The sequence below is a fragment of the Callorhinchus milii genome, unplaced genomic scaffold, assembly GCF_018977255.1.
Source record: "Callorhinchus milii isolate IMCB2004 unplaced genomic scaffold, IMCB_Cmil_1.0 Scaffold2, whole genome shotgun sequence".
Lineage (NCBI taxonomy): Eukaryota > Metazoa > Chordata > Chondrichthyes > Chimaeriformes > Callorhinchidae > Callorhinchus > Callorhinchus milii.
This window is the reverse complement of record NW_024704743.1, coordinates 17,098,710-17,126,563: the sequence shown is the minus strand read 5'-3', so window position 1 is coordinate 17,126,563 and position 27,854 is coordinate 17,098,710. Positions and strand designations below refer to the sequence as shown.

The following is a 27,854-nucleotide window of genomic DNA, read 5'->3' as shown; positions in this document are numbered from 1 at the left end:
TCCAGAACTCTGCAGCTCCTGTCCTGTCCCACACCAGGCTCCGTGAGCCCACCCTTGCCCGGCTCCACAGGCTCCCCACCCCCCAGAGGATAGAGTTTAATATCCTTGTCCTTGCCCCTTCCTACCTCTGTAACCTGCTAACCTTATTAACCTCTCCACTCCCTCCGCTCAGCAAGCTCTGGCCTGCCCCACCATCGGCGGATAGGCTTTCAGCTCTTCTGCCCCACCCTATGGAACTTCATCCCACATTCTCTTCGCCTCGCTCCCTGCCTTGCCTCCTATAAGGCGCTTGTCAAAACCCTCCTCTTCGGCCACCTTCCCTGACCCCGACGTCCAACTTGTATAGCGCCTTGGGATGTCCTCCCGACTTGAAAGGTGTTGTACATACGTTTTGATGCAGATTTTATTTAACCTCCACATATAGTTAAGCATTGTCACCATTCAGACAAGCTGGAAGATGTCCTCCCCATCCCCCTGGCTGGTTGGAGCAGATCTTCAGGGTTTTCTTCTCTGACAGATTGTTTCTAGTCTTTTGTACAAAATAAAGTTTGCATCATATGCTTCTCAATTAGTTTGATTGTTTTAGTATGTTTTCGGGTTAGGGTAAAGGGCAAAGTTTGCAAGAGAGATGTTGAGCATTTTGCTGTCTAGTTTTGCCTGAGTCAGATTCCCAGCTGTAGTTGATGAGAGGATTTGACTTAAACTCTTCTAGCAAATAACGCAGTAACGCATTCATGTCCTTGGTCCTGTTGCTTGTCATTGTTGCATTGTTTTGCTGTTATATCAAGTGTGTTCCATACAAGGATTAATAACTTGGCACATTTGACTAATTTCTGGAAAAGATCCTTCAAAACGTCCAAGCTCAACTCATCCTGGTTCAAGAAAGTAATCTACAGCCCACTGGTTGGAAACAGAATGAAGCTGAGACCAGCGAGCATTTGCAACAAGGGTGCACAACTGTCGAGAAAGCAGTAAAGGGGCCTACCTATCCCATTCATTTCCACTGCATTGGTCACAAATTATCCACTCCTTTAGATTCAAGTATTCAATGAGTTTGACTTCATTAGTCAAATATTGACAGTGGCATAGAAGGCAGAGTGTTCCAGTCCCTAACCTTTTCCCAGGTAGATGTGTTACCTCCATTAACTCTGCTTCAATGCCACTTGAAGCACAAACCTCAAACTGTTGTGAGTTGGTACCAAATCAAACCTTCACTGGCTAGGTATTTGTCTCTTAGCATCTCATCACTAACATCAACACTACTCAGGAAGATGCAAATCCAAGGAACCTTTTCCACTGAAGGATGACTTTTTAAAAAATATATATTTCTCCCACTTGATTTCCATGGGTTTTGAAGCTCTTTCATAAAAGGAGCTACCTGTTAGTTAAGCCTTTTACACGCACTGAACAAAAGTGCTTCACAGCTTGAATAACAATCATTATTATTCTATCACTTCCTCTCCAGCTTTCTCCTTCCCTCTCTCTGAGGGAAAATAACCACATGACAATTTGACCACATGTGAATTTTGATTTAGATGCTTATACACTAGTGTTAAATAGCTCCTTTTCTCAGTTTGGAACAGTTTTGAGTTGTGATTTGGAAGTTTGCCTCAGATGTTGACATAAACCGAGAGCCCGAAGTATAGAAATGATTCTGGCCAGTAATTTGTAATATTGTTCATTTATTGTCATGCTTTTTTGTTTAAAACAGTTCTGCTTCAATTTTGATTTTAGTTGATTATCTTTATATAGAGAAAAAGGTGCTAAATGTAGCATCTTTTACATGCAGGAGAACTTAAGAATTGAATTCTCTAGTGAATGAAGAGTTTTCCACGCAGTAATCCATTCACTTCATGTAAATAAAGGAAGCCAGGTGCAATTTGTGCATGTATATCTTTATTGTGTGTTACTGTAAATGTCAGTGCATTGTAGTGGTAGAGAGTAACTTGTCAGTGAAAGAACTGTTGGTGAAAGTTAAAGATTTTTCCCTCTCTGTGCAAACTGCAAGTGAAATGTTCTTATTTAGACCCACAGAATTGTTCCGAAGTTGCAATGCTCAGTCAGACCAAGGAGCCAAGAATGACATGAAACTTTGGGAGAAAGGGACAATCAAGATGCCATTTATGAATATCCCAGTGCAGAATATCAAAACCTGCCAACCAGAAATGTGGAAAGCAGTTGCTTGCTCACTACAGATTAAGCCATGCCACAGCAAGTCTGGGGGAAGTGTCATCTGCAAGTAAGTTTAAGGCTTCATATAGTAAGTCACCTCCAAACTATAGCACATGTTCCTTTATGTCTTCCTCATTTGTTCAAACATCATATGCAAATAACAATTGTTGTTATTCCTCCAATAATAATTGTTAGTAGGATGGGAGAGTGAAAAGAGAAGGGACTATCGCAAAGCAACAAACATTCTTGTGATTCATGATTACAGCACCCTTGGCTTTTTTTTTTGCCATCACACCAATACCAGTCTTGACTGTTAGCACAGGCCGGGCAGGGAAGGCTTCTGTTTCATTAAAAGTCACTGTCATTTGTATTTTCCATTTTTTTCCAATGTAAAATTTTACCTTGTGACAACGACGACAGCAACAACACACTAAGTGGAGACAAGGGGATTGTCACTGTATTTTATGGTTATTGACTCTAACTACATGTAAAAGTAGCTCACAACTGCTGGACTCGAATGAGGCTTGATAATTGGGTATCAGCCCTAAGTGTTAATTGAGCACCAGTATAAAGTTGGGGGCTAGTGAGAAGGGAGGGAAGTCTGGAGGAGACTGATATTAAAAAAAAGTAGAGCTTCCTTATCAAAATAAACCTTTTCTTTGTTAAAACTGTTGTTCAAGTTTTGTTTTCTGACCCACATCCTCTTGCAGACCTCCACTCAGTCTTCATTGATTTTTCTCACTCAGTAATTTATTGGACTTCAATATTCATCCAATAAAGCCCACTCCAGGCAGTTCAGTTCTGATATACTCATCCTCTCAAAATGGGTAATTCCATAAAAGTTTTAAAAGATTTCAATGAATATACCAGTTCCTTCCCAGTGACTGATGTTTGCTGGCAATGGAAATTTGAGCAATTTCATCCATCAAGTATAAACTAGTGCTACTCATCCATTGTAGCCAAATGCTCTAATCCCAATTCCCTGCTCTTTCTTTGTATCCTTTTCTACTGTGCTCTTCAAATAATTATTAAATTCCCTTTCAAATGTTATGTTATGTCTCGGCCTCAATAGTCCCTTCTGCTAAAGCATTCTATTCTGATAGGCCTCTGTGTGAATAACAACAGAAAATTACATTATAATACCTTTCACGTCGGGAGGATGTCCCATGGTGTGAAGGTTTCTACTAACCTCCCTTAACTCTTTCAGTGACATTGCTGAGTACATGACTGCTTATTACCGATTCACCAGCTATTAAGAATAAACTTTGGCAATTACATTTTCAAAACCATTCAGAATGTTGAAGGCCTCTATTAGATCCTTTCTTAACCTGTTCAGAAACGGACCTTATTCTCCTAACTTAACACCTCATGCCTAGTACAATCTATGAACCTTCCTCAGTACCATTTCCATGGCTCTGATGTCGTTTCTGAACCTTTCCATCAATTCAGTAATTCACTCCCATCCGTTATATTGCTCCTTTATATCTTTATTTATCCACTCTTTTGGATGCAATTACATATTGGAATTTGATTGCCTTTTTACCGCTATTTTAGTAGAACCTAATTTAATCATTCGTGGATGTTCATGTTCATTCTTGTTACAACAATCTATTTCAAAGGTCAGACTGTTTGGACATTCTTAGGAATTGTGGGGATCACAGTAAATTTCCAGATGAACAGACAGCAGAAACCATCTGCGATCTTTTGTCACCTAGTGATGATTCTGAGTACTGCATTCCACTATCAAAGTATCTTGGTATGTATACTGTCATTTTTTTCTGTGGCAAAATTATTGCACATCAAACTGTCAACATTTTATGCAGGTTTAAATACACCTGAAGCAAGCAAGCTATTGGGTTTTGAATGTAACATTATGTAGGAGGGAATTTCATTGAATTTAATGAAAGCAATTGTAATGACTAATAATTATTGTATGAATTACTTACAATTTGCTTTCAATTAACTGTATAATATTCATGATTTAATTCAATAATCCATTAATTCAGAATCTTGCTCAAAAACAACTCTGAAATGAATATTTTTTTAATTGGAGCAGGTGTTTTAGTGAGATAAATGTATGCTACTTTTGAGAAATAATTACTGATTGGAAGGTTTTCCATATAATGTTAAGTAAAATGAACAGTTTTTCACAGATGTATCATGTTGATTCACTATTGCATATCTCCACAGCCCCAAGTCCTTTGGACAGCATTATTGAAGAGGTAATCCATCCTTGCAATCCCAATCCCTGTGCAAATAACCAGGTGTGTGAAGTTAATCGAAAAGGTTGTCTGGCAGGACAGGAATGCCTTCCTTTTCTATGTGTGCAAGGTGAGGAGCAAGTTGCAAACACATTTCTGGTGTCTTTCTTGACTTTGCTTTCTATTTATATATTTATATATGTGAAACATTATTGAACACAGTTGTATACAAATGTTTTCATTCACCTAATAAGAGCCTGCAGACAAGCTTCTTAACCATCTTCAACACTTGCCTTTGCTGGCCATCTTCATGATCAGGTTTGCCTCTCCTGGACATCAACTGATTATCTACATTGTAGCAAAAGACATTGCTGCAATGTTAACCTACAGTAATTAGAAAAGATAAATTATTTGCTCACCTTTCATGAATGTAGAATTGCTCTTTGAATAATTAGGCACATAATCCGAGGAAAGTAAAAATATGCAATAGGAAAAGTCAGTGCAATAAATATCCCAGAAAACATATACACAGGAACATTGTGTAGTCTTTCTTGTCTCTATTTATTACATTTGCCTCTCAGAAGGATGCACTCAGTCCTTTGAAGGAATGCAGGCAATTTTAATGTACGTGGCATCCAACTTTGAAGAACAATGACTGCTACATCTAAAACTGAATAATGCGCATACACAAGTATACACACACATATGGCTGCTATCTGAAGAGACTATGACAGAAAAGTATTCCTTTTCAGAATTTTAGCTGTAAGTAATTCTGAGATGGCATGCATTCTGTATAATAGGCTTCACACGAGATTAACCTCAGTTATTGATGTCCGAAGCAGTCTCTCTGTTCTTAATCTTTAAAAATATTGTCTTTTTCACCTTCATGCAGTATATTATTCACTTAGAATTTGTTTTGTTTACCTTGTAGCAATTTAAGCATTTGCAAAAATTGTAGCTCTTTGCATTTTTCCAAATCTGCTTCCAATTTCCAAAGTTTGAATTTCAGAGTGCAGTTTATTATTTTTGTCAGGATGTGGGCTGGTTAACGCTTTTTTGTCAAAACCCATATTATTGAATACACATCTGGTCTCGAGTACCACATTTAAATGTTGGACATGCTGCTTTTTGAATAACTCATCCTTCGGATGAGATATTAAACCAAGGTCTGTTTGCCTGTTCAGAGTAATGTTAAAGATCCCATGGCACTATTCGAAAAGAGAAGAGAATTCTCCTGGTGTCCTGGCCAATAATCCCCTAAATAAAATTGGTCACTCACTCCTTAGCTGTTTGTGGGACATTGCTGCGCGCAACTGACTGCTGCATTTCACCCACAAAATAAAGTCAACTCACTTATATCCTGTGAAGTGCTTTGAGGCGTCTGAATGACTTGATAAGGCGCTATATAGAATGCAAGGATTATTATTAAGTGTAAGAATTGCATAAAAACATCAAGAGTAGCTCAGCAGGAGTGGCTTAAATGCTGTGCCAAGGCTACCCTTGCTCAATCTTTTTCTATAACCCATTGTCATGAAAGGAGCTGGTGTGACGGGTAACATTGTATAACCAATCTTTGATCTGGATTCTGTGTATAGTCAAGATTCAGATGATGCTCAACTGGGTGCATCAGTTGACTTCAACTCTATCATAACTTTGGTGTTAGCAGGTTCCAAATAGTTTTGATACTACAAGTTACTGGAACAGAGCACTCAGTACCTTTGGGTTACTGACAGCTTCTCGGGGTTTTAATGTAAGGTTTGAAACAAAGCTGAGGTTCAAGCAGAACACTGAGATTGTGTACTTGCTGAGTTAGCTGGATTGGCCAACCACTGTGATTGGTGCTATATCAAATGCAAGGATTATTATTAACTACCCAGAAAAATATGACGGTCGTGTTCCAGGTGTGCATTTGCTGAAGATTTTGTTGCAGGCGTGAAGCCAGTTAAGCCATAGCATTGAACTCACTTAGTCTCCTGGAAGAGTAGGGTTCTTCATTCCTACATTCTCCATACATTGCAAGATTAGGTAACACTAGATTCAAGCTGTTGGAAATTTCATGGGGGTACTTCCCTATATCATATCTTGATAGTTCAATGGTTAGAGCACTCGCCTCGCAAGCGAGAGTCCTGGATTCTATTCCCGATAGGGCGAAATGTTGGACAAGTTTCCTTACTCCACACACCTGTTTACCTAGCAGTAAGTAGGAACCCGGTTGTTAGTTGATTGGTGGATCGCTTTTCCGGGGATAATAATCCTTCAAAAAAAATAATAATTTGGTCACTCAATCCACGACTGTTTGCAGGACACTGCTGTATGCAATTGGCTGATGCATTTCGCCCACAAAATATACAGTCAATTCACTTAACAGTATATTCTGTGAAGCTCTTTGAGATGTCTAGAAGACGTGAAAAGTGCTATATCAAATGCAAGGATTATTATTATCTTCTAAATCGTGTTTATAAACCAGGTTTATAGACCAAGTTAACTTTTCCCATACTTAGTTTCTTTTTCCTCCACTGTCGATCAGTTAACAGCCATCAACCTCTTGGAAGGGGAAGTTCCTTTATGCCTTCCTGGCCTTTTTATCTTATCCAGGATCATTTATAAGACCTGTATACAGGATTCAGCAGTCATCTTGCTGACTCCATGCAGACCCAGGTGCTGACATATTATTGATTGAAGAGTGAATTAAAGGCATTTTAGCTACAGCACTAAGCGATAGAGGAGTGGAAGCTTGGTCCTTCTCATCCTGAGCATTGAGCCTACATTTATCTTGGATCTTGATGGGGCTGGCCTAACTAGGCAAAGGTTTCTCTCTTGTTAGCACGTTTCAAAATGCCTTTATAATGCAAAATGAAAAATATTAGATTGGCTTCAGTGTTGTGACAACCTGGCCATTTTGACCATTTGCAATTCCTATTTACTCAGTCTTGCTTGTGCCCCCTTGAGAATGTGTGTAATTGTTGTTCGTGCTTATTTCATGGTTGTGGCTGTGTTCATTTGTTGGCAATCCAGATTCATGAAAATAAAACAATTTATATGGGTGTTAATTCTAGAATTCTGCTCTGGCATCAACTTGTTTTAATTAAACTTATTGCAGTTTACAATTTCCTGTTGCCTGCACTTTCTTACTGTAAAGGTTGCTATTCTTGTTTTTATTTCAGCCATGAGACTAATAACCTTCTTCCTCTACTAGTTGGCAGCCTTGTGTTGTTTGGCACGCAAATTACTGCATGATTCACTTTTTGCTGAAAATTTAACCCAAGTTTCATTTAATTTAGGAAATAATGGTGCTACAGTGCAGTTTCCTTTTCTTCTTTAAGGAAGGGAGAGGTGGGTCTTTTGCTGTGTTGACAATATTTATATTCCATGCATACAAAGTCATTCATCAATCTCGACATTAGGTTACTTTTTTTGCAAAATGTTCAGGAAATCCATCACATGTTTATTTGATTCTTAACATCACCAGATCAGCTGTAGAATAAATTGTGTTAGTACTTAACTGTTCTGGAACCAGGGGTAACCACTTCAGCCATTATTCATGAGGCTTACTCAGCAGTCTTGGTAGGAACAGCTACAAGGAGTGATGTAATGTGGTTTTATTGTTAGGATGGAGTTGTTCAAACTGATGAAAAAGTTTGGTACTGTGCTCTGTACTAGCCTTAACATTAGTTCAGGTCAATTGGCATCTCAAAGAGGAAAAAAAAGTTAGGGTGTTCACAGGTATACAACATTTTAAATGGTATTGAAAAAGTAGACCCAGAACAATACTTTAAGATGCACCAAGACAGTAGAACAAAAGGACATGGATTTGCAAAGGGCAATTTCAGGTTTTTCTTTACCCAGAGGGTAGTTAATGACTGGAATAGATTGCCAGGAAAGGTAGTTGAGCCCACGACACTGGACTTGTTTAAAAATAAAACAGCTTGATGCATTGATTGGAGAATGGTAGGCTGGGTGTTCTGAAAGGATAAGATCAGATGGGCTCAAGGGCCATCCAAACAAATTTTGTGATTATCCTAGATATGAAAGATTTTGCTCAAATATGATAACATTTTAGGCATCATTCCTAATGTAAAAGATGATACCCGAAAATTTAAATGTTTGAGGAACAAGGGTTTGAGTACATAATGATAATAATAATCTTTGCATTTGATTTAGGTCTGAGTCATGTTGTTCAAATGTCTCAAAACGCTTCACAGAATATATTATAAAGTGGATTAACTGTATTTTGTGGACGAAATACAGGGCTTGAATCACAATCTTCTGACTAATAGATGAGAGCGTACCAATAAGGTCAAGTTCATACAATGACAGCAAATTATTACCTAAATAGTGCAATACCAACAGTAATGGCTCACTGGAATAGTGCAAAGTATTTAGTGATATTAGATCACACAGAGAAATCCAGGTGGTCATTGACCTTTGGTGAATTTTTTTTCTAAAAACAATGTCTTGATTATTGGTTACAATCAAGATTTCTTGATGATCTGGCCTAAGTGTTATCTTGATCCCTGTTGGTGCTGCACTTTGACAATGGTAGTTGTTTGTTTTGCTTCCCTACATCTGACAATCTACTAGCTGAGTTATCGAAGGCTCACGAATTGAAAAGCGCAGTTCAAATGCAGCACTTAGTCAGTACTGAAAATCCATGGTCATTGTAAACCTACTGTAAATGTACTACAGACCCGCTTTGCTGGTTGCCAAGTGGACACTAAAGTGACAGTACTATTCATAAAGAGTTTGATGAGATTTGATACAAATCAGAGTCCTTAAAGAAAACAGAGAAAATGGTGCGTATTGTGATCCCAGCCCTCCTACTCCATTGCAGGTTTTAGAAACACCACGTGGGACATCTCTTAAAAAATGGCAACACTTGGCAATGCTACAATGGAAACGGAAGCATTGAATGTGAGATGAGGAATAATATTAGGGGCCACAGTACAAAATAGGTTATTGATGAGCAGTAGATCAGAATATAAGGATACAGAGTAAGAATATAGGGATGTTCTCGTAAGCTGGTCTTTTTATAATTTAAAAACTATACACGAGCACAGCATTGTTTACTTTAAATTGGAGATGACTGTTCTCTTAGCGTCACATTCGTGCAAAAATCTGTATACGGAAAACCCGAAACCTATTGGTTACTAAACAAAAATGCATTTTATTCACTTCAGGGTGCAAGTTAGGAGAGGCTTCAGACTTCCTTGTTCGCCTGGGTAACCGCATTCAGCTTCCTGTGACAAGTGGAGAAATGGGTTGTTATAAAGTGTGCACTTGTGGACCAAGTGGACGGCTGGAGACTTGCATGGAAATGCCCTGTATTGATGTACAAAAAACCTGCATTGTAGGTGGTCAAAGAAAAAGTAAGCACTCTATCTTATTTATCATGTTATTCATAAATATTGCAGGATGCTAGTAAAGGCACTAAAATACTGAGTACTGAGAATGATCCAGAACCAGAATTATTATTGTATCAATACTATTTGCAGCTAGATAAGAAAAATTCAAAAATTTGTTTTTTAAAACTATGGCTGAAGTGCTACTACTTTTAACTGTAACTTTAAAGTAAGCATAATTCATATTGCATGATTTCAGCTCAACTGTGAAAGTGAAAGGAGCAAAAAAATGTGATTATTGTTATTGAAGTTTATTGCATATTCTTAGTTGTGTAGTCAAACTATCTCTGGCTTAGAATAGCACAGTTTCTCTCTTTTCTCTTACCAGATCATGGAACGTCTTTTAGAGTGGATTGTAACACGTGTTCATGTTTTGCTGGGGACCTGAGCTGTTCAAGCCGCCAGTGTTTAAGTGAATACAGTTCTCCAGAGGATCGGAACATGTTCACAGGTCAGCCTGTTGCATTTAATTCGCTGCCACAAGTTAATCCAGAAATAAAAAGATTTTCTGATAGTTTTTGGGCTTTCTATAAATAATTATTTTATTTTATAGCTGGAAAATTAATGTTGAAATACTCTATGCATTTAGCTTTAGCACCTACCAGGAATGGTTCTCCAGGAACGTTTCATTGGTCATCCGGGTGTCTGAGACCTTGGAAAACACATCACAATGCTTAAGAGTATCCAAACCAGACAGAGTGCCACATATGTATGCCATCTACACATTTCCCTGTGACTGCACGCACTATCCCTGGAGAGATTCACAATGCTTACCTAATTCTGGAAAGTGTTGGGTGCACATTGGCAAGAGCCAAGGCTTGGGGACCCCAGAATGTGTGGTGAGGAACTGCTGGGGTTTAATCAGCTAAGTCCATACCTTGCCATTGAGAGCACTGTTTGCCATACTTCCTGCTACTTTACCAGTCAGGATCAAGCTACCTGTTAGGGCTTAATCTTGCAGGGTTAACGGGAAGAATCCCTGACCTAGTCACTGTTCTGCACCTCAAAGTCCATCAAAAGGCCTTAGCTGATGACCTGTCATAAGCAATCCCTTCACATCATGCAGACCTGTCTGTCTCTGATCCTCCCACAGAAAATCAACTCGATTCTGATATTTCATGGTTGTATGAAGTGCTCTATCACTGGTTACATTGGGTATTGTCCATGTTCATGTATGTCAAAGCCTTCCCTCCAAAATAATATCTCAGGTAGTTTAACCAGAGCGTTTTATACTCTAGTGATTTTTATCATGTTGGGAGCTCTTCTTCCCCACCCTTAAGGTCTAGTGTATGGCCCACAATCATTGAAAGCCTGTCCCCTTATATTGAGTTATGATAGCTTCTCAAGGCACTGTCAGGAACAAGGAGAGGTTTTGTGAAGCTCGAGTTGAAATAACCCTTTGCTTCAACCAAGTTACTCAAGGCAAGTTATTGAATCCCCCGTCATCTCCCAACAAGGGCAGAAAAGAGAGCGAGTACATGGCAAGCTCTCCCTATTTAGAAATGTCCTCAGGCCTTAGCTGTGGGGCTACTGTGCAGTCTGTCAATTGTAAGTGATCAAGTCCAGCTCTTCAGACATCAATACCTTTTCTAGTTGAGATAAACCCGCACCTCTGATGGATGTAATAACTGATTCTTTTAAGTGGGGAAATAAGTTAATGTGTATCAAGATAACTGAAGGAAAAAATGTTCACTGAGAAAATTGTATTTGTTCATAAATATTTTCGCAGGACTTCCCTGTAACTGTGCTGACCAATTTGTACCAGTCTGTGCCCTTAATGGCCGCACCTACCCAAGTGCCTGCATTGCCCGATGCGTTGGACTCCAAGACAATCAGTTTGAATTTGGATCTTGTGCCTCCAAAGCCCCTTGCACTCCTAATCGATGCCCCAAAAACGAAAGGTATCTGAATGTTTTGTTCTGTAAACGGACCACTTGAAATATAGTCATACATATATAACATCTTACAACAGCAATGTTAGATCATTCTGTTTTCGTACCCTTATGGTCATTTTGTTAATTATTAATTTTGTGAGGACTGCAAGCGGGTCCCTGTTTGTTTGGTTTGTTACTGTCACTTAGGTATTTCCAGCAGTGTCATTTTCTTCTTTGGCACTATTGCGGTTTCCAGCTTTCGAATGTCAACCACCACTTTCTTGGTATTTTGCAACCGAAAAGGCATTTCGTGAAGTAAACTCTTGTTTACTGGTGTTGTCCTGTACATACTTCCTATACGGTAAATATCGTTATGCTGCTGACTTCAAGATTTCATTCTGCTTTTTCAGTAATTTTATAAAATGATCATAATATTACCAGAATTGAGCGTATTGTTCAGCTTTCCATTTCTTTCAATCAGCCATTCTCTACAAATGTGACCCAAGAGACAGTGACAGAAATTGATAATCTGCAGGTTTGATAACTCCTGCCTGTGTTCCTTTTCAATGAAAACCAGCTTCTTGGCTGGTAATCCAGTTCCATTTTGAATGATTCCCTCGATCCAACCTCAACAATGTCACAATCTCTCTCATTGTGAATGTCATCAGTCTTCCCCAAACAAATGAGACAAGTGACTAAATGCAAACATTTCAACACATAGTCCCTTTAAGGCCTTCATTGCAGCCTTGAGGGCCATGTGATCTTCCTCCAGGCTTTAACAACTCATTCTAGATTTCTCAGTTCTTTAATGGAATGACAACAAAAGAAGATGATTTCCAAGCATGGGTCAGGGACTGACATTATACTTGTAGGGTGAACTCCATTCAAGGAATGAAAACAAATATAATCTTACATGCTCAACGTAAATATTTACAGCACACAATTCCTTTTTGCACTACTGCCTTTTCCAATAATTCCACTTTTCAACATTCTACCAATATGGTTTTACTTCTTGGATCCTCTCATTCTCTACTGTTTGAGCAAAAAAGGCCAATTTAACCAGCCCTTTTTCGTAAGTACAGTGGAGTCTCATGCGCAGCAGCACAAAGTGGTGTCATTGTGTACCTAATGACGCAGAAGTCGGACATTTTAGCGCGAAAGCTGTGTGGCATATAGGGAGGGGGTGGACAGTGCATTTGAGTAATGAATGGGATCAACTCTTCAACCATGTTATAACCAAAGTCAAGCTTTAAAGAAGTAGATTAAAACACTGTATATTCTCTCATACCCAGAATCATCCTAATGAATCCAGACTGTATACTTTCCATGTTTATTCCTGTAATGGTGGATCCAAAACTGAACACAGTACACCCAACTGCAGCTCAACCAATATCCTATACAATTCCAACATAATTTACCTACTATTCCTTCTCAATAGGTTTTTATAGCTATCATTCCATCTCATTTTTAGGTATTTATATATTTTTACCCCCAGATCTGGGTGCTCTTCCACTCCATCGATTGCTTTACCCATCAGGCTACAATCACCCAAACTATTCTTCTCAAAATGTAATGTTAGTTGGTAGCACTCTCAAATCTGAGTCAGAAGGTTGTGAGTTCAAGCCCCCACATTTGGACTTGGACTCACATAATTTAAGATGACACTCCTGTGCAGTGCTGGGGAGGGCGAGTTCCATTATCGGAGATGCCGTCCTTCAGATGAGACGTTAAACTGAGGTCCTGTCTGGCTGTTTAGGTTGACTTTAAAGATCCTGTGACTCTTTTCAAAAGGAGAAGGGAGTTCCCTGATCATCAATCCCCCAAATAAAATTGGTCATTAATTTAATGGCTGTTTGTGTGACATTGCTGTGCATAATATGCACTTACAAATGCAGTCACTCCACAGTAAACCTTGTGAAGTGGCTCCGCAGCACCAGCCAGGTAATGTGGAGTTCTCTACAGCTGCCCCCTCCTTGTGTGGCCCACTGTGATGAGTCACATATTTCCCAACTACCACTTCCTGCACATGCTCTTGACTGCAGCTGGAACAGTTGAGCCTTTTTAAACCCACTTTGAGTGGTCACCAGTGGCATACAATTGACAATTGCATAATATGATTGAAAGGGAGCCAACTATACACCTGAAGGCTTCCGGGTGGGGGAGGCCTATCGCAATTGCCAACCCCCCCCAGTACCTCGGGCATTGCACACATATCCTCGATTTAACATCTCACCAGAAGCATGACACCTACTAACAATGCAGCTCACCCTTAGCACTGCATTGGAGTGTCTGTCTGGAGTTCAAAATCCAGGTGTGGAGCTTAAATCTACAGCCTCTGTCTCAAAGGTGAACTGAGTGTGCTGATACCTGTCCATATTAACATCCAAATCATTCAAACAAGTTCAAACAGACAGCAACGTGTCTTTCAGTCTCACACATGTAATTCCTTAGATTTCGTAGCCTAATACAAAATTACATTTGTAAAGCGTCTTTCATGTTGGGAGAAGATCCCAAGGTGCTGAACAGTCGGGGATTAGGCGGGGGGGGGTTGCGATCAGGGAGGGTGGAGGGCGGGCAGGGTAGGGGTACGAGGGTGGCCGAAGGCAAGGTCGAAGAGGAGGTTCTTGAGGAGTTCCTTGAAGGAGGCAAGGGAGGGAGCAAGGCGAAGGGAATGTGGGATAGACTTCCAGAGGGTGGGGCAAAGAGGCTGAGGTCGATGGTGGGGCAAAGAGGCTGAGGTCGATGGTGAGGCGGGCTGGGCAGAGGATATTGGAGCAGGCCAGAGTCTCCTGGGCGGAGTGAGCGGACAGGTTGATAAGTGGTTAGCAGGTCGGTGAGGTAGGAAGGAGCAAGGCCATGGATGGCCTTGAAGATGAGGACGAGGATTTTGAACTCGATCCTCTGAGGGATGGAGAGCCAGTGGAGCCGGGCGAGGGTGGGTTGTGATGGGTTCACGGAGCCTGGTGCAGGAGAGGACACAAGCTGCAGAGCTCTGGATGATCTGCAGCTTGTGGAGGGAAGAGTTGGGAGTCGACAAGCAGGGCATTGGCATAGTCGAGCCTGGATGTACTGATGGGATATATGAGGGATTCAGCGGCCTGAGAGGTGAGGCAATGGCGGAGTTGGGCAATGTTGCGGTTGGGGGAAGGCAGAGTGGATTATGGCACGGATATGGGGGAGAAAGTACAGTTGAGGGTCAAACAAGACGGCTAGGTTCCTGTCTGGCTCGGTGAGGTGGAGTGTGCATCCGTGGATGTTGATGCTGCCAGTGCCTAGGTACGGAGGCGCTGTCGCGAGCCAATCAGGATGGTCTTGCTGACGTTCAACTATGGAAAGTTGGCTTTACAAATGGTTTTGTATCTCTCTGCATAATTCAGGATAAAATGTACAGAGGGTTTTCTGATTCTGGAAGCTTACTATGCGCTAGGTTACTCAATATCTAATGCTAGATCAATAATAATAATTGAATTATCCAATAAAAAAATTAAAAGTTGAATTATCCATAATAATTCAATCTGTTTGAATTTGGGTTGAAGAAGGCAGAAAGTGCACATTCTGGAGCTGTTAAAGTCAATGTTTGTTTAAAAACAAGATAAGTTTACCACAGCCACCGTCTAAGACCACTAATGTATGTCTTTGGCAAAATATGGTTGGAGGCCACCTGTAGGCAATTATTCCAACAGTAATTTTGGATTTTTCTATGGAAAAATAAGCACCGATGATGTGTGAAAGATGGTCAGATATTTTCTGTTGATCAACCTCAATATAAAGCCCAAGGTCTGAACATGATATAACAATGATACACAAGAAGGTCATTTGGAGTTTTGGAGACTGTGAGCCCAGAGTTGTTTGTTATTACTCATGAGAGAAGTACAGGTTCTCAGCATTTTTTTAAGAGTTGTAGTGATCTAAAAGCTTGCGAGTTGTAAGACTGGGGAGACTGCATAGGGAGGTTCCATAGTCTTAAAGTTCTAGGAGGAGGAGCTTATGCAGTTGGCATATTTACAATTTGGGAGGAACAAATGATTCATTAAAAGATTTCATTATTGTTTTAAAATGGAATTAGATAAATACCTGCAAAAGAAGTATATTAATGCAAGCATTATTATTAAAGAATAAGGGGAGCAAACAAGAGAGTGTAACATGGGGGGAGAGAAACACCAGCAACTCTCAATGGGCTGAATTGCCTGTTTTTGTGCTGTAACGTTGTAGGAGATGTACAAGAAAGGGAGAGCTAGTATAGTTAAATATAGTCATTTTGGCTCACATCAGGAGAGTTTCTTTAGTTTCTGCACCAGCTACAGATGGCACTCATTAGCTACTCCCTTTAGTGTTAGCTGGTAATATTTCAATTTCTTTCTTATCTTCCTTATGTTTCCTGTTTTCTATATTGTTCCTTTCTTTTTATAGCACTTCTTTATTTTCATACTAATTCAACTTTCTTTGTTTAAAATGCTTTGCACTTTCTGCTTTGAATGCCTATTTCCCCACCTAGCTTTCCTTATTCTGTCTCTCTTTCAACCTTACTAGTATAGGGTAGGATTCACAAAATGGCAGATTGAATATCTGGAAAAATGGAACACTTCCACATCTGGAACATTTCTATAACTGGTCAGGATGCTACCTAAGTATTTGAACTGTTGGACAACTGCAAGTTTCCTGCCTTCGATAAAGATTGAGGTGGTATGTACTGAAGGTGTGGAGCTGATTGAAACATCACTTTGGTTAAATCAGATTGATGAGCCCATAGTTGTCAGCTATCGACCATTTTCTGCAGGTCTTTGGCACTGTGTACCATTAGTAAACAGCAAATTCACTGAGACTTTTGCTGTGATCTTTGTTACTTTTTTTAAACAATTCATAAAATCATATGAATGGTTAGGATGAAGAAGGCCTTTTTGGGCCATTCAATCTCATCCTTCCAGAACCCCCCCATACTATCGTCTCCTCATCACAGCATCACGCTACTTTTTAAATGAGTCCAGTGACCTGGCCTCAACCACCGTTTCTGGTAACCTGCTCCAGTCATTGATTACCTCCTGGGTAAAGAAAAACTTCCCGGTGTTTGTTCTGAAGTTGGCCTTTACAACTGAGGCTGAACAGATTGTAATCAAATGTTAATGCGGGAATTGTAATTCTTAGTACATGTATTGATTGGAGTTTATTTCAAGCGTTTCCAACATAGAGAAATTTCCATGAATGTTAATAGAGTTGTTATAAATGTTAGTTGGTAGCAGGTGCACTCACCAACATGCCTGGATTTGGATGCAAACATACACTATCCTCCTATGTTTTTCTGATCACTTTCAACACAAGACATAATTAATCAACAATGGGCAGAAGCCTTTCTGAAAACTCTTGTGTTATGGCCAGTTTTGCTTCTATTTCTTTAGCAGAGTTTCTTTCTATAATTCTGATCTAAAAGCGAACAAAATGCTCAGTCGAATAAATTGAAAATACTCTGTATAAATAACTCCGCTCTCTTTCGGTGGAAATAACTTCTCCAGAAAAACGTTCGAACACAGGATACTCTGCACATGTCCAGAACTTATACAGATAGGTTCCATAGTGAGCAAAATCTTTTGTAGAACACACGCACAGTTTTATTCACAATTGTCTAACCTAAATTTCACACAGTTTTATTCACAATTGTCTAACCTAAATTTATCTGCTTTTAGTACTTCTGTTATTGAACTCTGAAAGTGATATTTGTTAACTTTTAAATTGAATTTCCTTGAATTTGTGTTTGCAAACAGATGCATCCCTAAGCCAAAGGTCTGTCTCACTGGTATTGATTTGATTGATTGTGACCAATATGAGTGCATCTCCAGACCAGTCAATTGTGAACTGCTCGCCATCGAACCAGTCTGTGACACTGAAAATGTGGAACATATTAATCTATGTGCCTTGTACCAAAGATCCAAAACCTTGTCCTACACTGGCCCATGTCAGGTATGATTAAGCTGGAAATAGCAAAGGCACTCAGTTCATACTGTAAAAAAAATCTGCATGTTGGTATGTACACACAACATCATTTGGTCTGTAGTTTTCCCAATATAAACCTATAATGAAACAGTCACTAGTGTTCTCAATTTGCACTGGATGCACCCTATTGTCTTCCCACAGGAGAATAGTGAAGTGCCTCACAGTGAATCTGCATCTCTAGTATACTTTAAATGCATCAAACGTAACTGAATAAAAGTGGCGTCATTAAATGAAAATATTCAGAATCATTTTACAAAATTATTTCACAATGCCACAGCAATATAAACTCAGTTAGAAATGTTGCAGTCAACACCTGCTTTGACCGATATTTTAATTCCAGTTGTACTTCATTCTTGTCAGTCATCCTCTAATGAACAAGTCTGCATTCAAGACATCTGCCTTGTAACCCACCCCAAAAATATAGACATTATCCTGTTCACCAGGCACCCAGAGCAGGTGACATTGCTATCCTTTTGGCTGTTAAAAATACTTTGCAGCTAGGATATTTGATTAATAAACCTTGCATTTCACAAAAGTAATTTTAAATAGGTGATTTATGTCCATTATGCTGCATAGCACTCCGGCCTCCAACACCTAAAGTATGTTGGCACTTGTTCCTGTTTTTAATATCATTATACCTTAAAGATGATTTCATACCTATTGGAATGCTTATATTTGCAATAAACATTTAAATAAACATTGCAATAAATATAACACTTAAATATTGGTATGTTTGGATGTGGGATAATTTTAACTTTTGAAGTATTGATTTTTTATTGAGGAGCTAACTCTTAATATTTTTATGTGTGTTTTCTTTGAAGGATGTCTGTAGATATGAGGCTGTCTGTGGCCATAATGGTGAAACATACAATAATGTGTGTGCTGCCTATTCGGATCGTGTAGCAGTGGACTACTACGGGAGTTGTCAAGCTGTGGGCATTCTCTCGGATTTCAGTTCTCACCCCGAGTGTTCGTCTGTCACGTGTCCATCACTTCCAAGCAGCAGATGCAAACCGGTCACACCACCTGGTAACGCATTTTCCCGGAATTGTTGCCATTGCAGTAACTAGTTTGCAAATTATGGTGAATGTTGACATTTAATCTTAGTATTCCTACCTAGCTTCGATCATTTGTCTGCTGGTGTGGTTCACTGGAAAGTATTTGTAGAATTCTTTCCTATTGAAAAAAAATCTAGAGTTTTACTAATAGTTCTAAATGCATTTAAAACGGTAACCACTTTTTGTTTTTCAGGAGCTTGTTGCCCCTTATGTGCTGGAATGCTCCGTGTTTTATGGAGTAATGATCAGCTGGATAGCCTCGCTAAGGTAACGTATAACTGCAGTTTTCTGCTATTTAGTGCACTTTGACAGAAGTATTTGTGTTGAATCACTCAAATTTTGTTAACTGATGTGCTGATTTACATTTACTGTTTTTTTTTGCAGTTAAATGATGCAAGACCAGTGTCCGTACATGACATCCTCCACACTTTACGCCTACACATTTCAGTGCCTCAGTGTGATATTTTTGGATACCTAAGTATAGAATCTGACCTTGTGATCCTCATCATTCCAGTTGGTCAGGATCCAACAACATTGCAGGTAGGTTTTAAAACTTACTATATCTTGCATTGTTTTGATTTAAATTTTCAGAAGGTTTTGCACAATACAATGAAAATCATAGAAAGGACACAGTGCCAAAGGCGCAGTATTAGATTGTATCGGGGAGCCATCACACCAATCCTTGCCAGGCTTCACTGGCTCCCAATCGTCGAACGGATCGACTTCAAGATCCTCTAACCCGTTTTCAAATCCCTTCATGCCCTCATCCTTACTAATCTGCTTAACCCCCCACTCAACCAACTGCCTCTGCTCGGTTGGCTCCAGTCTCCTGTTTGTCCCCCGCTCCACCATTGGCGGTCGTGCTTTCAGCCATTACGCCCCAAAACTCTGGAACTCTTTCCCACGATCCGTCTGTTGCCCCCCCCCACACACTTTCAAATCCCACCTAAAGACATTTCTTCTTGATCGGGCTTACGGTCATCTCCTTCTCCCTCTGACCCCTAACTCGGGTTCAGACTCTACCACTGTCAAGCGTCTTGACAGTGGTAGAGTCTGACACTGTCACACGGGATGAAACCTTGTGTGAAGGGCGCTCTATAAATACAAGTTGTTGTAAAGACCAGTGGTTTTAGGTTCAAATCATTGTCTATGCTGAGTTTGTTGGTATCCTGCTTGGCATTTGGAATTCTACAGAGCCTACAATGGTGATAGTCCTATCACTGGAACTTGTGGTGCAGGTGTAATCCATTACCTGGGCCAATATAAAAGTGTGATCGCTGCAAACATCCTCTCAGCTCCAACCCGCTATACATGTAGCTTCTGGCCCGCGGGCCTCCCGGCTGTTTAGCTGACATCACTCTGGGCGGGACGGCGCCAGACTTGCATGTGCAGTCAGCAAATGTGTATCTCTGTGCATGTCTGTATGTCTGTCTCTCTCTCCGTTTGTTTATGTCTGTGTCTCCTTCTCTGTGTGTTTGTGGCTGTGCCTGTGTGTGTCTCCCTATGTGTTTGTGAGTGTCTCTCTGTGAGTGCGTCTCTCTCTCTCTGAGAATGTAACTGTGAGTGTGTATCTGTATGTAAGTGTGTGCGTGTCTCTCTCTCTGCCTGCGAGTGTATACGTGTGTCTGGCTCGCTGTCTGTCTGCAGTGATGGACCCTGAGAGCTCCTGTAGCCTCACTGGTTTCCCCTCACCCCCGAAATAAAAAGGCCACTTAGTTAAAGAAGTAATTAATATGTTTTTTGCAACAACCAAATATGTGTTATTTCCTCATGTTCAGTTTTAATGAATAAAGTGAAAAAATGTAGGTTGGTTGTGAAATGTACCTCAATAGCACTAATCAACTCACCACCATTTTCTGCAAAATCTGTCAAAAATTTCCCCGAAATTTTCGGCAGAACTGACAAGTCTCTGCAATTTTGGGCAAACATTTCTGCACTTTTCTATTTGGCCAGCCCATTACACTTTTGTAACTCTTTCTGAATTGCAAACGTTTGTGTTCTTGGGCAAGCCATGAACCCCACACTGTTTCTGGAATAATAATAATCTTTGCGTTTAATATTGCTCTTTTCAGGAGCCCATCTCAAAGCACTTCACATGATTTTCTGTAAAGTGTAGTAACTATATAGTTTGTAGGTGAACATGGCAGCCAATTTGTCCACAGCAATGACCCACGAACAGCAAGGGATAATAATTATAGAAAGTCAGCCGAGTTAAGTTGCAGCACTCTCACCTCTGAGTCAAAAGGTTGTAGATTCACAGCCCATGTCAGGATTTTTAAGCTCATAATCTATGCAGACACTCCAATTCAGTCCAAGGAAAACGCTGCATTGTGTGAGGTGCCGTCGTTCTGATGAGGCAGTATACTGGGATCTAATTTTCTTGTTCAGGTGGTCGTTAAGATCCTATGGCTCTATTTGAAAAGAGATGGGAATTTCTCCCTGTGCTCTGGCCAACAATTTGTGTGTTTGTGTATATATATATATATATATGTTTAAAAAAGTCATTTGCTTCATGGCTGTTTATGGGACATGGCTGTGTGAATGCCGGAGCTTGCTAAGCGGAGGATGCAGACAGGTTAATAATAATAATAATCCTTGCATTTGATATAGCGCTTTTCACATCTTCTCGACGTCTCAAAGTGCTTCACAAAATAGACTGTAAAGTGAATTGACCGTATATTTGTGGGCGAAACGCAGCAGCCAATTGCGCACAGCAGTGTCCCACAAACAGTCGTGGATTGAAAATGACCAATTTATTATTGTTTTGTTTTGGAGGGATTATTATTAGGCGCGTGGAGTAAGGAAACTTGCCCAAGGTTTCACCCTGCCTGGAATTGAAACCAGATATCTCGCTTGCAAAGCGAGTGCTCTAACCACTGAGCTACAGGACTCCACTAATAAGGAGTTAGTAGGTCAAGTGGTAGGAAGGTGAAAAGCCGTGGAGGGCCTTGAAGGTGAGGACGAGGATTTTGAACTCTGTCCTCTGAGGGATGGGGAGTCAGTGGAGCCGGGTGAGTGTGTGGTTTGATGGGGTCACAGAGCCTGGTATGGGAGAGGACAGGAGCTGCAGAGTTCTGGATGATCAGCTTGTGGATGGAAAAGTTGGGAAGGCCAACAAGCAGGGAGTTGGCGTAGTCGAGCCTAGATGTGATGAACATCTAGGGTTTCGGCGGTCTGAGGGGTGAGGCAGGGGTGGAGGTGGGGGAAGGCAGAGCGGGTCATGGCACGGAAAGGATACCAGAGAGTCAAAAAAGACGCCAAAGTTCCGGACTGGCTTGGTGAGGTGGAGTGTGCATCACTGAATGGTGATGCTGCCAGTGCTTGAGGTATAGAGGCGCTGACAGTAGCCAATCAGGAGGGCCTCGGTCTTGTTGACTTTCAGCTGCAGAAAGTTAGCTCTTATGCAGGAAGTGATGTCTGATAGACATTCTGTCAGGACAGCAGTGGTCCTGGAGTCGAGGGTGGAGGTGGAGAGATACAGTTGGGTGTCATCCGCATACATGTGGAAGTTGACCTCATGTCTGCAGATGATGTCACCAAGAGGGAGCATATACAAGTTGGAGAGGACCAAGGACAGAGCCCTGAGGAATGCCGCACGAGACAGTGGGGGCTGGAGGAGAAACTGTTTGTGGAGATGATGTGGATATGGTGTGAGAGGTATGATCTGAAACATTCAAGGACAGAACCATGAAGGTTGAGGTGAGCAGCGAGGCGGTTGAGGAGGATAGAATGGTCAACGGCATTAAAGGCAGCTGCGAGGACAAGGAGACCGAGGGATCCATGGTCACTCATGGACAGAATGTCATTTGTCACTTTGACCATAGCTGTTTCTGTGCTGTGGGCAGCACGGAAACCCGATTGGAGGGGTTCGTATAGGGAGTGGCGGGATAAGAAGGAGCAAAGCTGGGAAGCAACGACTCCTTCAAGGAACTTGGAAAGGAAAGGGAGGTTGGAGATAGGGCAGTAATTTGAGAGTTGGGATGGGTCCAGGGAAGGTTTTTAAGGGGGTGGAAATGGTGCCAGTGGACAGAGAAAGGTCTGTGAATAGAGGGGCTGGGAGGTAAGGAGAGGGGTAGGGTTGGGGTCGAGGGAGCAGGTGGTGGGTCTCATGTAGGTTATATTGGTGGTGAGAGGAGGGGGAGGCGGGTTCGAAGGTGAGATGCGGAGGGGGTAGCCGTTGAAAGGTCAGAGGCGGCAGATTGGATCCCCTCGATTTTGGTATTGAGGAAATCCAGCATGTCCTTGCAGTTGGAGTTGGAGGAGAGGATGGTTGAGATGTGAGAGGGTGGGTAGGTGAGCAGGGTGGTGATGGAGAAGAGGAGCCTGGGGTTGTCCTTGGTCTCAATATTATCTTGGAGTAGAAGGATGATTTAGCGCAGGTGAGGGCAGAGCGGTAAGTTTTGATGTGGTCCAGCCAGGTCTGCCGATGAACTGTTAGATCTGAGCCATGTGCCTTGAGGAAGCGGAGGTGGATGGTGTACCAGGGTGAATTGCGTGAGTAAGAGGTGATTTGGTAGGTGAGGGGGCAAGGCCATTGAGAGTGGTGGAGAGGGAGTTGTGGAGGAGAGTGACCGAGGAGGATAAGTTGGTGTGGGAGAAAGCCTAGAGGGGGAGGAGTTCAGATGAGTCTAAGACAACAGAGAGGGAGTGTGGGGACATTCTTTTCCAGGTGCGTTAGGAGATAGGGGTGGGTTGGGTTGCAGTGGGGAGAGGGATTGAGAGGTTAAGAGAGCTGAAGTAGTAATCCAAGATGGCTTTGTCAGTAATAGTCATGGAGTAAGGGGATCGCACAAGTGAGGACTTGGAGATGAGGGCCACAGCACCACCATGGCAATTAGGTCGTAGGGTATGATGAAAGATATAGCCAGGTGGTTGGCCTCTGTCAGGAGAAAGGTGTCGCCTGGGGTGATCCAGTTTCTGTGAGGATATACAGTCTGCACTTCACAGAAAATTCTGAAACACTTTTGAGGTATTTCAGCATAATAAGATGCTATATCAATAGCAAGAATTATTAGAATGAAAATTATTAAATTGTAACAGAAGTGTTACTTGGTGCGCATTCTTTTTTCCTGCCCATCAAGAAACCAGAAAATACCAATCTTGTTTATTATAATTGGGTAACTTTTCTCTTCACCCCCAATGCTCTTTATCCGCTTCGCTTTTCATCTCCTGCCTCACCCGACCCACCATTGGTGGGCGAGCCTTCTGCCACTCTGCCCCTATCCTCTGGAACTCCATTCCGCAGTCCCTCTGCCTCACCCCTTCCCTTGCCTCCTTCAAGACCCATCTCAAGACCCTCCTGTTCGATCGTGCTTTCAATCATCCTGCTGCACCCTCCCCAATTGCGACCCCCACCTCAGGTCTGAAACACTTGACTGTCCAGCTTCTTGGGACGTCCTCCTGACGAAAACATTGACATTCTTGCCCTCACTGAAACCTGGATCACTCCAGGTGAAACCTTCTCCCTGACAGAGGCCACACCACCCGGCTACGCCTTCCATCATACCCCACGACCTATCCACAGTGGTGGTGGTGTGGCTCTCATCTCCCGGTCCCCAATGGGCCTATCCCCTTACTCCTCTGGAACCTTCCCCACCATCACTTCATCTCTCTTAACTCCTCAACCTTGCTCTCCACCATCACCCAACCCACCTCCATCTCCTACCACTGCTGGTAAAAAATCTCCCATCCCTGGCTACCTTGAAATCATCTGAACTCTTTCCCGTCTGGGCTTCCTCCCGCAATGTCCTATTCTCCTCAGTCACTCTTCTCCACAGCTCCCTCTCCTCCACTCTCGATTCCCTTGCTCTCCTCACTTCCCAAACCGTCTCCTATTCACGTAAGTCACCTTGGTACACCAGCTACTTCTGCAGCCTTAAAGCACAGGTGCGTGCCGCTGAATGCACCTGGCTTAAATCAAACTGAACAGTCCATCGGCAGACCTGGCTGGACTTTATCAAATCCTACCTCTCCACCCTCGCTTTCGCTAAATCGTCATTCTACTCCCAAGACAATCTTGGAAGCCAAGAACAACCCCAGGCTCCTCTTCTCCATCACCAATCGGCTCCTTCGCACACCCTCTCACGCCTCACCCATCCTCACCTCCAATGCCAATTGCAAGGTGATGCTGGACTTCCTTGAAACCAAAGTTGAGGGGATCCACTCAGCTGCCTCTGCCCATCCGTCTATACCATCTCCCCCTCACACTCCAGTCCCTACCCATCCCTCCCTCCATACCTTTGAACCTATCTCTCACTCCTCTCTCACGACCACGATAACCCGCATGAAGCGACCACCTGCTCCCTCGACCCCATCCCTACCCCACTGCTTACCTCCCAGCTCCACCTCCTTGCCCCTCTACTCACAGACATCATAAACCTCTCTTTGTCCACTGGTATTGTTCCCATCCCATTAAAAACGGCCATCATTATTCCTAGCCTTAAAAATCCCTCCCTGGACCCATCACTTCTTTCAAACTATCATTCCATCTCCAAACTCCCTTTCCTCTCCAAGGTCCTGGAACAAGTTATTGTTTCCCAGCTTCACTCCTTCCTCTCCTGCCAATCCCTTCATGAACCCTTCTAATCAGGTTTCCGTGCCGCCCACAGCACAGAAACAGCCCCGGTCAAAATAACAAATGACATTCTGTCCATTAGTGACCAGGGCTCCCTCTGCCTCCTCGTCCTCCTTGACCTCTCTGCTGCCTTCGACACCGTCGACCACTCTATCCTCATCCACCGCCTCTCCTCACCTCAAGCTTCATGGTTCTGTCCTTGACTGGTTCAGATCGTACCTCTCAGACCCTCTCCACTTCATCTCCACAAACGGTTTCTCCTCAAGCCTCTGCAGCGTCTCGAACGGCATTTCTCAGGGCTCTGTCTTTGGTCCCCTCCTCTTCAACATCCATACGCTCCCTCTTGGTGACATCATCCACAGACATGGGGTCAACTTCCACATGTATGCGGATGACACCCAATTGTACTTCTCTGCCTCCACCCTTGACTCCAGGACCACTGCTGACCTGAAACAATGTCTGTCAGACATCAAGTCCTGGATGAGAGCTAACTTTCTTCAGTTGAAAGTCAACAAGACCGAGGCCCTCCTGATTGGCTCCCGTCAGCGCCTCCACACCTCAGGCATTGACAGCATCACCATCCATGGATGCACACTCCACCTCACTGAGCCAATCCGGAACCTTGGGGTCTTGCTTGACCCTCAACTATCCTTTCTACCCCACATCCGTGCCATGACCTATTCTGCCTTCCCCCACCTCTGCAACATCACCTGGTTTTGCCACTGTCTCACACCTCAGGCCGCCTAAACCCTCATACATTCATTCATAGCATCCAGGCTTGACCATGCAAACTCCTTGCTTGTCGGCCTCCTCAACTCCTCCCTCCATAGGCTGCAGATCATCCAGAATTCTGTAGCCAGTTTCCTCTCCCGCACCAGGCTCCATGACCCTATCACCCCCATCCTCGCCCGACTCCATTGGCTTCCCATCACACAGAGGATACAGTTCAAGGTCCTGGTCATCATCTTCAAAGCCCTCCGTGGCCTTGCTCCTCCCTACCTCTTTGACCTCCTAACTCCCAACCATCCTGCTCGCTCCCTCCACTCAGCAGGCTCCGGCCTGCTTTGTGACCCCACATCGCCCGCCCCACCATTGGTGGGCGGGCCTTCTGGCACTCTGCCCCCACCCTCTGGAACTCCATTCCGCAGTTCCTCCACCTCACCCCCTCCCTTGCCACCTTCAAGACCCATCTCAAGACCCTTCTCTTCGATCACCTGCCCTCCACCCTCCCCAGTCTTGACTCCCTGCTCATGTCCGAAACACTGACTGTCCAACTCCTCGGGAAGTCCTCCTGATATGAAGGGCTCTGTACAAATGTAAACGGGGAGAGAGAAAGGACCTATACAAATGTAATTTTGTTGTTGTTGTTTGACAATCATTATTCCATTTGATCTCTATTTAATATTAATATTATGCAGGAAATGCAAAGTAACAGTAATTGCTGTCACAATAGTAGTAACAGTGAAACGTGTTAAAATAATGGCATAGATGTTTAGCACATCTTAGTATAATGTTTGGAGGAATGTTACTAAATGCGAATGATGTTTTGCACTTTTTGGTGTATTCCATTTCAGATTGAAGCTTGCAATAAAGAGGCTGAGAAGATTGACTCTCTGATAAATACTGGTAGTCCAGCATTGATGGCTCACGTTCCACTGTCAGCACTCACCACTTCACAGGTCCAGGTTTCATTAAGAGGTTCTTCTGGGTCTGCAATGACAATCCTTTCTACGACTGCACTTTTACTAAACCTGTTGGTTTCTTTTTCAGGGTTTTTAGGTTTCAGATAGCCATTCCTTATTTTCAATAAGAACAAATTGTGTTTAACTTGATATTAAGTTACAGGTAGAACAACAATCCCCGAAGCGTTGAATACAGAAGATAACAAGCCATCAAACATTCAGCGGTTTAAAACAATTCTGCTGAATGCCNTTTTTTTTGTATCTTACAAATATAAATTCAAAATATATCTTTTGATAGAAACCTTTTTATGAAGGAAATTATATACTTTATTTGAAGGAGTTAATACTGATTAGGATAATATTATAGGTTTAGGACATTTATTCCTTAGAAACGTTTGGTCTTAATGTGCAGTAATCTGTTAGTTTAGTATATGTTGTGTATTATGACCAAAATTTGGGTCACAAAAGAAGTTTGGACAGACAAGATGGCATTGAAGTACTTTTCATGAAGATTTAGAATTTATCATTTCAACCAAAATTCCGATCATTTCGGTTATGTGATTTTTAGTGAGTTATTTTCAAAATATTTAAATCTCAGCAGAAATAGCATTTTCCTAGGAGTTACATATCAAATGGCAACAAAACCTAAAATGAAGCTAAAATTAAATGAAACGATTCCTACCCTGCTCCTGACCTTTAATAAAAATCCACAATTTTTCCCCAAAGCATTTTAAATACAACACAAATCTTTTTTTTCTAAGTCTAGATGCAAATGGTTCTCCAATGAGACTAAGGACAATCAGAAATGATGGAAGGAAAGCAATCAAGAAAATAGGTGTGGGGGGGAAAGAAACAATTAAAATGAAGCAGAGAGAAAGAATTGGCTTTAAAAATTTTACTAAACATACA

General features: G+C 41.9%; 1 protein-coding gene across 1 annotated transcript in view; it reads left to right on the top strand.

Annotated features, from left to right (window-relative positions):
* Positions 1–27,290, top strand: part of reck (reversion-inducing-cysteine-rich protein with kazal motifs) — a 76,060-nt gene extending 48,770 nt beyond the window's left edge. Inside the window, exons 13-23 of the mRNA XM_007898126.2 lie at positions 2,027–2,239; positions 3,792–3,928; positions 4,363–4,503; positions 9,551–9,739; positions 10,101–10,223; positions 11,502–11,673; positions 17,403–17,598; positions 18,453–18,660; positions 18,883–18,956; positions 19,074–19,229; positions 26,838–27,290. Coding sequence (XP_007896317.1) covers positions 2,027–2,239; positions 3,792–3,928; positions 4,363–4,503; positions 9,551–9,739; positions 10,101–10,223; positions 11,502–11,673; positions 17,403–17,598; positions 18,453–18,660; positions 18,883–18,956; positions 19,074–19,229; positions 26,838–27,053 — 1,825 coding nt within the window. The 3' untranslated portion in view covers positions 27,054–27,290. The remainder of the gene's footprint in view (positions 1–2,026; positions 2,240–3,791; positions 3,929–4,362; positions 4,504–9,550; positions 9,740–10,100; positions 10,224–11,501; positions 11,674–17,402; positions 17,599–18,452; positions 18,661–18,882; positions 18,957–19,073; positions 19,230–26,837) is intronic.
* The last annotated feature ends 564 nt before the right edge of the window (positions 27,291–27,854 follow it).